Source organism: Micropterus salmoides, unplaced genomic scaffold (assembly GCF_014851395.1).
Source record: "Micropterus salmoides isolate LMB-PRFRI ecotype aquatic unplaced genomic scaffold, ASM1485139v1 Ms_hic_scaffold_15, whole genome shotgun sequence".
NCBI classification, from domain to species: domain Eukaryota; kingdom Metazoa; phylum Chordata; class Actinopteri; order Centrarchiformes; family Centrarchidae; genus Micropterus; species Micropterus salmoides.
The window spans coordinates 27,932,085-27,944,468 of record NW_024040596.1 but is presented as its reverse complement, the minus strand read 5'-3'; the positions used below and the strand labels follow the sequence as shown (position 1 = coordinate 27,944,468).

Genomic DNA, 12,384 nt, shown 5'->3' with positions numbered 1-12,384 from the left:
AGACGTGGTATCGTTCTCATCTGACTCTTGGCAAGAAAAACAATAAGTGTATTTCCAAAATGTCCAAGTACTCCTTTAAACAAGGCTCTTGAAGGGATTTGGCAGCTGGATATGGAAACTTTAGAAAAAAAAATAGTTGTTTACAGAACTGCTTTTCACATGGTGGATGTGTTGAAGTTGTCACTTCACTGCCTTCTAAAAGCTGAAAATTTAAATAAAACATGATTTTTGCTAACATGCTCTCTGGGTGAGGAGTCCCATTATGCTCCCAAAGACAGGAACATGTTTAATAAAACACATACATTTCTCAACAAACCATCTGGCAACTGCTGTTCTGTCTTCACAAATATTTCTGCCAAGATGACATTTTCTTTTCTTTGAAAACTTCCTTGGATGTGTGTGTGTGTGTGTGTGTGTGTGTGTGTGTGCATGTGTGTGTGTCTGCACCACAGTAAAATGTTCTTTTCACAAGAACACAAACAAAAAATCCAATACCAGCTGAGTGACAAGTGAGCCACTTGAATCAGGGCCCTAAAAGGCTCCATATTGATCCAGAGGGGGGGACATTTACAAGATACACAGCAATCACATTTTCCCCGTCTCATGTTCTCAGCACGGAGACACTGATTGGCTATATGGGCAATAAGCTGAAGAGCAATATTGACAAGCAATTACTGATGGGTAGAAATTCACACAGACAGATGTAAGAAACAGAACCAGACAGGAGAGTAATCTGAGTAACTATTTTTCTCTGTGTGTTGGCATGGAGAGAGAGCAATGAGTTTGATTTGGCTTCGAGTTATCTTGAAGGTTTTTCACTAATTATTTTCTAAAGATGAAAACTGCTTTAGTCACTAGTTATAATACTACAGTCTGAAAATAGGGACAGTCAACATTTGGTAGATGATTATGTTTGGTTAAAGAAAAGGGTCGACATTTTGGGTAATACGCCACCGACAATTCAACATTTTATGTCGATTGTGTGTCGAAGCAATTCTTAGCTGGGTTCCAGGAAATCACTTATCCCAGCTAAGAAATAGTCTGACACATAACCTACAATAGAACATTGTCCCTTTTACAATTTGTAAGGACTAAACAAATAAGATATAATGTCTAAATGAGTGAGATGTTACCATTGCACAGAGCCAAACTAACCCTTTCTGGTCTTTATGCTAAGCTAGGTTAGCTGGCTGCTAGCGGTACTGTAGCCAGAGACGATTTAAGGGAAGAGACACACCACTTAAAGAATCCTCAAAGAATTCTATGGTGTAAGCCCGTAATGGCAAAGATGGCATTTGTATGCACATACCCCCCCACAAGAAAGCCAATCGTTTGCTTTTTAACAGCCGAGCCAGGAAAAATACTAAGCTGACCGTGTGGTTTCACTGACTTTCGTACACAGTTGAGGTTTGCGACAGTTTCAAATGTTCTGGTGGCAGCGAGGAGCAGATGTGTAACCAGATTAGATGCACTACATATCCGCTAAAAATACTATGTGAAAAGGAGCCAAGTTTGATCGGCAGTACTTGCAATATGTGTTAGATAATGCCGCCTTCTATAAATGTGTACGGTATGCTGTCAATATCCATAACGTCGGTGAAAGAAGTCAGTGTCGTGAAACCTTGTACACGTGTAGTAGAAGTATAAAATGTGCGGGAAAACGCTTTTTAAACCTTATTTTGGGGCAAAATCATCAATCTTTTTCAGTGTTTTTTTAATCGGATTTTACTTTTTATGTCCTGGTGACCATTTAAAGTGCAGTTATGGCTCTCTCACCATTCATTTAGAAAGGGGCCTGATCTCGTTAGTCCAGAATAACTGCCCAGAGGCGTTACCAAGATGGCTGCTGAGTCCCAGGAGCTGCCTATATAAGGATTTTGCTGTAGCTTTATATGTACCATACAGACAGAGTCTCACCTTATTCTGTGCAAGAACACAGACAAGCATATTTCCCAAAAATGTGGAACTTTTACTTTAAACTGATCTCCACCTTCTCATCGCCATCCTCAGCAGCAATGTGACTTTAGTGAATCTTTTTAATGTTACAGTTCACCGTCATGCAAACAGTGAAGAGAAGAAATAACGCTCTCTGGGAACATTTACCATAGAACACCTGCCTCAAATCCCTCGCTTAAAATATCAGAGAGAAAGATGGGTGCTTTTATGTTGTGCAAACATCCATCAGCTACATGTGTTTTTTTCACAATCAATGTCACCATTTACTCGATTAACACAGCTGAGATTACAGCCACACAGTTCTCATGGCTGTAACCTGCCACACACAAGGCAAACACAGAGGCAGAGGCATGCAGAAAATTACAAATGGAAACACACATGAGCTGTCCATCTGATGATTATATCTGGCAGCTCAGCCAACAGGTTCTCTTATTTGCACAGCTGGACAGAGAAAGTGGTGATATAGGACGTTGATGGTAGTTAGACAAGCTGTCACAAAAGATGCTGCCTTAGAAGCTTTCAGATATGATCTGGGTTCAGCTCAACAGTATGTCGTGCAGACTCAACAGGTACACCTGAGTCTGAATCTACATTTTTCAAAATATTATCGAAATTGAAGGAGCTGCAATTTGTTGTTAAGAAGGTCAAATGTGTTACAATGTACATTTATGAATGAAGCACTGTGGTGCTACAGAGATGCCGTGGCCTTATTCTCCAGAAGTAAGGGAACATGCTTGTTTGAGACACTTTTTTTCAGACTCCCCCTTAAAATGTCAGCACAGGATCAAGCAAAGAGCACAGTGTTACTTCATAAGACTGAAGTATGTAAGTAATGCCAGCACATACCAGCAGTGCAGGATGCGTCTTGTAGCTATGTGATATATGTGAGCTCGCACACCGGTGCCATCTTGACAAGCCTCATTATCAGCTGATGCAACAGGATATGAAACTGACTTATTCCACAGTGTTAATGAGCGTAAACTCTGCAGAAAGCTGCAATTTCATCACATTCACTTCACTTACACATACATGCCACTGTATCTTGATAACTTCTTGTGTCTGTGTGGGGTGTCTGGTGTGTGCTCAGGGATGCAATAAACGTGGGTCAAATGATGCTGCACGGCGTGGCTGTAGCATGTTGCATATAAAAGGAAAAGTATGGTTTATCAGAACTTGTGTGTTTTGGTAGCTCTGGCCATCAATTCTATCAGTTATGACAAGATCGTATTCACTTAGGTAATTGCTGAGATCCGGGAACACTGTCAAATTGCTAAAAATAGTTCAGTCAAGGAAACAAACACAAGCTGTTAGGTGGTATTAAACAATTAGCTAAACTTGGAGGAAAAAACAAAAGGCAAATGGTAAGATCATTACCAAAACAGTCTGTTGTGAACATCCATCCAGTTGTGTACACTCTGCACAATAAGGGATTATTAGCGACATTATTGGTGCATACACTTTAGGTTTCAAATGAAGTGGTAGCTAATCTGACTAATCCTCTCAATGCCCAGGTTAGTTTCCTTGTTAGACCTTTAATGTCGCCAAGTTTGTGTTTCTACCTTATTTTACAGTGACAGTAGAGAGAGACAGGAAAGGCAGGGAGGGGATGACATACAGCAAAGACTCAGCGTTGACACAGGTGAGCTACTGAGGCGCCGTTTGGTCATGATGCAAACAAACAAAAACAAAAAATAACTAAACCAGAGTCATAAGAAATAGTAATTTTCCTTTAAGCTCAGGCACAGATTTGGATTTGATGTCCCTACCAATGTCAAGGTGGAGCGAAATCGTCCCTGCTGATATTTTTACCAGTCTTAAACGGACTTGTCATTCACACACAGTGTGCAGAGTTGCAGGTGCAAGCAATGCGGAGTTGCCAGATTTGTGTATTTTCTGCGAAAAGTGGGCTGTTTTGATGAAAACCGAAAGAGCGAAATACTCTGCACTCTGTGTGTGAATGACAAGATCGATTCCTAATGATCTGGCAACCCATTGTACTACGCTGTCAGATAGCTGCAGTTGTTTGAAGTCGTTAGTCAAACGTTTCAAACATTGTAGAATGAATAAATGGGCTTTTTTTGATGTAACTACCAACAGTCAGTTGATTATTCTAAAACGTAGGTGTCAGGTGTTGTCATCTTTGACAGTAGTGAAATGTAGGATTACCAGTTAAAGAACTAACATCCCCACTGCTTCCAGAGTGGATCAGCTGTTGAGTTATTTTTGTATGGGCCGTTATATTATGGCTATATTATATATAATGTTGGGCGAATTATCCACAGCTTGTCCAACTGATTATCTTGTCTGTGAATGGAACACATCAATTTATCAGCAAATCAGTTTGACCAGACGGAGACACACAGACAGGTGAGCTGCAGACTCTCAGCTGATCTCTGATGTCAGGCTTTTTTAAGTTAATGTTCATGTTAAAGCTGTGATTTTGCCATGAAGCATCATTTTACTCGCTGCAGCAAACATTTGAGTTGTATCCAAACATAGACTGACAGAAGGACAGAGTTACAGAATATCAGGTGAGGTGTGAAGACGTTTTACAGCCGACACTTGCTTCAAACACAGTTACACATTCCCTACATGTTATTATCCATTTATGTTCTTGCAATTAAGCAGTAAAGTATTTGTTTAAAATCAAAGAAAGAAGACAAGTATAATATAAATATAAGTAAATTCATATTGAATTCGCATATGTATATACAGTACATTATGTTTGTATGAGTGCATACACATACACAACTATGCATATTAGCCATCTGACTATACAATAAAATTTCCTTCCCAAAGTCAATTTGGCAAATCAGAGATGGAAAAAGTCCTCGTAATTTCTTTTAAGCATGTCGTAATTTTAGAGACATTTAACTTTACTGCAGACTTCTTGGAGTGAAGGCCTGTGGAGAAGAGGAATCCTAAGATTTTTAGGCCCACGGCCCAGGATGTACAGCCAAATCCTGTAAATCATCTACAGCACAATTCATTGTAGAGAACTGTGTTGGACTGCATGGCAAGGTTGAACAGTAAGTGTGTGTTTCACCGCTTCCTTCCTCTTTCCATTTTCACAGCCACCTGAAGTTCCCTATATACTCTCCTTGCAAACACTTATTTCCCTTTCTCTCTTCCCGAATTCTCAAACGCTCTCATCTCATCTGCCTCCTTCCTACTTTCTTTGATTCCGTTTTGTCGTTTGATTTCCCACGTTCACAGCTGCTGAGACAAAACAGGAAGATGTGGTTCCCTTTCCCCCCATTATTTCTGTCCCCCCCCCCCCCTTCTCGGCATCCTCTCTGCTGCTGGTTTGATAGCAGGCTGTCACAAGGATTTAATGTCTTCTCAGAAAGTGCTGGCTGCCTCTCGAGGGCCGCAGCCCTGCTGGTGGGTGGCTGGCAGGCAGGGAAATGACAATTGCATTTGCAGGCAAAGGGAGAAACACACATCTCAGGAGAGAGGGTGATAGAGATGCAGAGAGAGGAGCGAAAAAGAGAAAAGAGCACCCCCTCTCCCCGTTGTTTCATCTATCCTTTGATTGGACAGTGATTGTTATATGTGGACCTCATTACAAGCTAGTAAAGGGCAGCGGTACAAACAAATGGTGTAATTACACGACCCTAATATAACACAACGGGAGAAAGCCAGCGGGGGGCTGTCTGCCAGTGTTATTAAATTAACTTTTTTCTGCATTTGTTTTGCCTGTTTGACCGGTATCTGAACTGACACTGACCTAAATTCTTCAGTGTCTGACAGACAGAGGGACGTGCAGGCAGGCAAGCAGTCGATCTGACGTCTAACAGAAAGAGGACAGAGGTCAGGTAGGGGGAACCGACAGCATCACTCAATAAAATAACTTGACAGGAGTTTCAACCCTCCTGGTGTGGTTTGAGTCACAGTGTGTAGCTGCAGAAATGCTCATGGGAACAATAGTGACAAGTCATCTGACACCCAACACCCATGTCCTTCGATCAACTTCTCCCAATACTTTGACCTAATTATTCAACTCCAACCAGAGAGTGCTACATTTTTTATCAGCAAGAAGTCTCTCATGAGAAAAAAAACGTGCTCTTGTTAAAGTTTAATTTAACAAGACAGTCTGCTGTCAGAGGAGGCTGCTGAACATTTGGTGTACAGAAACCAGAAAGTCTGTCTCTCTTTCCTCCGATGTGAAAATATTGTTATTGTTGAGCAAGACTGCAGCCATCCAGATAATCAGCTGGTAATTAACATGCAACAGCGCCATAAGAAGTGTGGGGGGAAACAGCACCAGCAGCAACCCTTCCATCATGAGAAGCAGATGCTGATTGTGGAACAAATCACACCGAACCAGATGTAATTCACATCCTCAGCATCATACCTCCTCTCCAACTGGCTCACAGACAAAATAAAAACACGTATAACGAGACAAGTCACGTCAGCCTTACTGCAACCAGCAATAATTTATGAGACCCCCCCCCCACCTCTTATGTAACACAAAGTATGCTCTGGCTGATTAGCTGTTACTTAACAGGCACAGCTGTGGCGATACAGCGGTGGACAGTGGGAAGAGGTAGCCTCGCGGAAGAGAGAAAATGGATGGCACACGGTGAGGAAGAAAAACCCGTATTCTGCCAAATAAAAGTGTCTCTGATTCTCAGCTGACTGGAGGATCAGCGGCTGAATCACTTATTGGCCACAATATACGAGCGGCTTTTGTGCAACAGTTGTCTGGTCACCTTACACAAAGCGCCTCAGCCCGCTACAGGAGGTGCGCGATGGTTTTGGATTCAATCTATTTATCTGGCTCCATCTGTCTGCGTAGCCTGCAGAGCAAAATAAAAGTTTTCTGGCGTTGCACCTACCTGATATTCCTCCGCCGACCACTATAACATCGTAGGTGTTGCTGGGTGTAGTCATGGTGCTGGCTGGTCTGTCTCTGCCCGGCTCTGCCTTGTCCGCTCGCCGCTGAACGCAGGGCGAGGGGCGCATCTGTATTAAAAGCGCCGGCCAGGCCCACTCCCTCCAGACTCCGCCCACCGATAGTAAGCAGCGCTCTGTTTTGTGGATAGGGAGGATTACTAGGAGGTGTCATGGAATCTCATTTATATGCCCCATTGGACAGTTTTGGACACGCAGTTCACTCCTGATGTTGGCGCAATTATTGTCCGGCCAAAGGTCTTCTCTTATCAAATCAACTGCTGTAAAACGTTTACTCCTGATAGGTTAAATTACTCATTGTGGTCATTAAAGATGTCATGGCACTGATGGTAAAGAGTCCTGACAAAAATTCCCAACCAGGCTTTCTCCATCTGGCCGCTAATCATCCTCGAGTACAAGTGGCTTTATGATTGTTTCGCTCCCTCAACATGATTTGGGGTGAGCGTTCTGGCGCAAATGGCTGCTGTGCACTTTGAGTATCTATGATAAAGCTCTATATAAATGTAATGCATTATTATTAATAAAATTATTATTATTATAAATATTGGGCAAATAATCAATAAAAAGCTCAATTTTTTCTATGCCAAGTAAAGCCATAACTTTCAACCTCTGGCTCTCAGTAACCAGGCCTGTAAAAAAGTTGATAAAGTAGCCTGTTAGAATACAATCTGCCTGTCTGATGACAAAACAATTACAATGAAAGAACTGTCCCTGGTCTGAGAGGTCCCAGAACTGTCTCAGGTCACCTACACTTCAACTCAAACATCAGTTATGGAGGTCAGTAAACAAAAGCTTCTGCCATCTGATACAGCAGGTAGTAATTTATTAACCTTGTCTGTCTCCTGAGTCTGCAGACAAGAACTCAAACGTTTTGTATTTGACACCTGAACTTATAATTTACTCCTGGGCATGGACACTGTTGGGTTTCGGTTGCCCTCTTGTGGTTGGTTGTCCACAGCCAGCCGAGAGCTGATCTTTGCACATGCTGTGTGGTGTACACCTAGCCTGCTGATGTGCTGTTAGCATTTCAGCCAAGTATTGATACATTCAAGCATCTATGGACATCTGTGTTTCTAGACTAACACGGGCAGCAAAGACAGTTTTGCATGTAGATACATTTGCAACATTGATCGAACTTTAACTTAAACTGAGAAATATAAAAAGAGCCTCAGGTCCAGAGTCATACATCGAGAGGGCCAACACAGTCAGCATGCTATGACTTGGTTCACCTTTTACCCAAAAATGTATTTTGCTCTTGGGTTCTTCATCAAATTATCCGTCTGATTTAATAACTGATTCAGTTTGTTACGGCAGAGCTGATCTAGAGAGCTAAAGGTGTGCAGGAAGATGTGATTTACAAACCTCTTTCCAATGCAAATTTTCAAGTGGACTGACATTAAATTACGCCCCCCCTAGTGGGTTAATCTGACTGTGATTGTGGCTAATCCTAATCCTCGTTGGATCTCATTTATGGAATAAGCTACTAAAGTCCCACGCTAGCACATCCCGGTCCTTACAGGACTGGGCCGTGTGGAAGAGACTGGAAAAGAAGGGGGAAGGTGAGCGTGTAGAGTTACCAGTTGACACCTGGACAATCTATTGTAATCCAATACAGCAGCACTGGAATAAATCCTGTTTTTGTCGAGCTCCTTGCCTCAGAGAGATGTTTGTTTAACGTTGTGGTAGTTTCTAAGGCAGTACCTTTTAAGTCTCAGTATTAACTTTCAGTTTTCACAGCTCATGTCAGTAGGAACGTGTACTGTTCTGTAAGTGGTAAGATAATATGCTGCAGACATTATTTTGGCACACACAATACCTTATGGTAAGTTTTATGTGATACAACAATAAGTCTGATATTTGAGGTGTGCTTTCTCCTCCTTCATTTCATTTGTTTCCTTAGTGAGTCTCTAACTGCATCACAAGAACATGATAAGGTACCCCGGCACTTTCTGGTCCGGTGATACAGCCTTTACAATTTAATTTAACTCCAGCTGAGCCTCAATACAAGGCAAGGCAAGTTCATCAATTATAAGTGCTTTATGTAAAACATAAAATGCATCAAGACAAAATGTAAAAGCAACATAAGGAAATATAAAAAGACATTTACATATTAGTAAATGGAGTTAGAAAATAAAAATAGGATAAAACAGGAGAGGGAAATCTGCAGTGCAGTGTAAGGCCCTAAACCATTCAGTGCTTTATAAACCAACAGCAGTATTTTAAAATCAATTCTCTGACAGACAGGAAACCAGTGTAAATACCTCAGTAGACAAGAGTTTACTACATACTACTATATTTAGTTTACAACTAAAATAAAAAATAAAGAACAGATTATTGGCCAAAGAAAACAAAAACAGATTCTGGAGTTTTGCCAGTGCAAGTCAGCCTTTAACAGACTTGAAGGATTTTCCAATATGAATTCCAATAGGATGTGATCGATTAGAGAGTGAGGAGACACAGGGGATTAGGTGACACCAGTGCACGTGTTTTCACATATTATATTGTACTATATTACATACATGGTAAATGAGGTTTAAACAATAACTTATGTGTATACATCTTCTACTCTTAGTATCAGCCCACATCATATACACATCAACAGAACACGCTCAACTTAATTGTTGGACGTGGGACGGCTGTGGCTCAGGAGATAGAGCGGGTTGGTCGTTAATTGGAAGGTCGGCGGTTCAATCCCGGCTCCCCCAGGCTGGATGTTGAAGTGTCCTTTGGCAAGATACTGAACCCTGAATTGCCAGTGTGAATGTTAGTTTCTGTTTGAGCACTTAGAATGGTGAATGCAGATCTAATGTAAAAGCGCTTTGAGTGGTTGAAAAGACTAGAAAGGCGCTATACAAGTGCGGAGAATTTACTTGGTCTCAGCCCCTAAAAGTCTTGGTCTTGTCTCGGTGTCAATAAACTCTGGTCTTGGCCTTTAATAATGACATAATTAATTTGAGATGTCCAGAAAACAAAACATCACATCATTGCAGGTAACATCATTCAGTGTAGCGATGTCATAGGAGCAGGAGAATAATACTATTTAAGAAGACAGTTAGCAAGAAAAGGCTTTATTGGAGTCTTTATTACATTTAATTCAGAGATCTCAAATTAATTATGTCATTATCTCTGGAAAACAAAGTTTTGTAATCTTAAGATCTCCAGGTTCTCTCGGGAAAACAACATTTGCCAGTTTAAGATAATGAAATAAGTAACCCCAGATCTCGAGAAAACAAATTCAGTTAACCCCTTATCACGGGAAAATGGTGTAAATAATATGTACAAATGTGTGGCCTCTTAGGGCTTCCTTACTTTCACATGTTTAAATAATAACAGGTTTATATTTCTTTACTTACATGCTGATAAGCTTACCCTACAGCTGGATAAAAATGTTTTGTGTCTTTCTAATTGGTCTCTAACCGTTTCTGTACACGTCTGCGTCTGCCTGTCTCTAGTTTGTAGTGCTGTTTTAACACTTAAATCGCCCCCTTGTGGATCAACGAAGGCTTGTTGATAATCAGGTGACGAGGTGCATCAGTGGAGGCTAACAGCGGGTCATTCCCAGGTCATCATGGTGACTGACGACGAGGTCTGAGGGAGACGGGTGTACAGGTGAGGGAATATAACACACATGTAGACTGGAGACGGAAGGAGGTGGTACAGACTTCGCCAGATTAATGTGTGTAGGAGGTGAAGTTTAGAAACACAGTTTAGAATAGCTACAGAGCAACACCAGAACACACTAGGCTATCTGTCTTATTTTGTGTGCAAGGTGTCTGTAGATACCTTGGGAGACAAGACAAACAATAGTGTTATGAGGGTATAGAGAAAGTAACACTGTACCTGTCCTGCCTGTTTCCCTAGCAGGTATTAAACCCTCATGGTCACCTTCACTGTGCGATACCCAGACCACGATGGAGGTTGTATTAAACCCAGCTGCAGGTGTGTGTAGTGGGGCTCCTCAGCAGAGGGCAGCAACAACCAGGACAGACTTACAGAGTCAGACTTCAGATAAAGGAAGACACATTTGCTGTATTTTTTCCAGTGGGATCAATATATTCTCTGGGTAAATGAAGACTGAAAACTGAAATAACATGGCCTGGAAGTTCACTCTAAAAGAAAACAGCATGTGTCTGTGGAAAAAGTCAAGTTGAAAGAAGACTTCCCTGGGAAAATGTGTACAGGATGGGGGAATTAAATACTTTCATGTAGAAATGTTTTGCCCTTCCACATTGTAAACACAAATTATGAACCAAGTTTTTCCAGTTGCTGCTGGTTACTAACATTAACACATTGATTATTCAAACTAAGTCCACTGCTGTTAACTCAGTGTGATGCGTGTTGGTCCCTTCTTCTTCAGTTTTTGTCATTGTTTGTAGTTTCAACATAGTAACTGGTAACTGGTACATAGTAACTGGTACCCTGCACTTTCATTCATTTGTCAATTGCACCTCCCTTTATTGTGCATCTATCTATCTATCTATCTATCTATCTATCTATCTATCTATCTATCTATCTATCTATCTATCTATCTATCTATCTATCTATCTATCTATCTATCTATCTATCTATCTATCTATCTACCACAGCACTGAGACTGCCCTGCTTAAAGTCACCAATGACCTTTTAATGTCTGCTGATGAAGGCATGTGCTCAGTCCTGGTACTCCTGGACCTTAGCGCTGCTTTTGACACCATTGATCACAACATCATGTTAGACAGACTGAGGCACTGACTGGTGATCTCTGGTACTGCCCTAGAATGGTTTTCGTCCTACCTGTCAAATAGGAGGTTTTGCGTGTCTGTAAACAACTATGTCTCTTCGTTCTGTCCAGTTAAATATGGTGTGCCTCAGGGGTTGGTCTTAGGACCCATTTTGTTTTCTTTGTATCTGCTTCCCCTTGGACATATTATCCATAAACATGGAATTTCTTTTCATATTTATGCTGATGACACACAAATATACTTGCCCGTCAGATCCACAGACCCTGGAATGCTGAGTTCACTTAACAACTGCCTTTGTGAAGTTAAAAAATGGATGTCAAATAATTTCCTCCAGCTGAACTCAGACAAAACAGAAATCCTGGTCATCGGGTCCCAGCAGATGGCAAATCAAATACTGTCATCCGCTGGTTCCCTAGTAAATCACATTAAGCCTGTGGCAAAGAATCTTGGTGTTTGGTTTGATAGTAATTTAAATTTCGGGCAGCACACCACAAAGCTTGTTCAATCATGTTTTTATCAACTTTGAAATATATCAAAAATTCGATCTATGTTAACTTTTAAGGACACCGAGACCATTTTACACGCCTTCATCTCATCACGCCTGGATTATTGCAACAGCCTTTTCACCTGTTTAACCCAAAAATCTATTGATCGACTCCAGACTGTCCAGAACTCAGCTGCCAGGCTTTTAACCAGAACAAAGAAAATATGACCACATTACTCCTATTTTAGCTTCATTACACTGGCTCCCAGTATGTTTTAGACCTGACTTTAAAATTTTATTGATCAC

General features: G+C 41.2%; 1 protein-coding gene across 1 annotated transcript in view; it reads right to left on the bottom strand.

Annotated features, from left to right (window-relative positions):
• The window catches only part of mao (monoamine oxidase), a 33,879-nt gene extending 26,929 nt beyond the window's left edge, over positions 1–6,950 (bottom strand). Inside the window, exon 1 of the mRNA XM_038721394.1 lies at positions 6,798–6,950. Within this exon, the coding sequence (XP_038577322.1) occupies positions 6,798–6,924 (127 nt within the window). The 5' untranslated portion in view covers positions 6,925–6,950. The remainder of the gene's footprint in view (positions 1–6,797) is intronic.
• Positions 6,951–12,384: the final 5,434 nt, after the last annotated feature.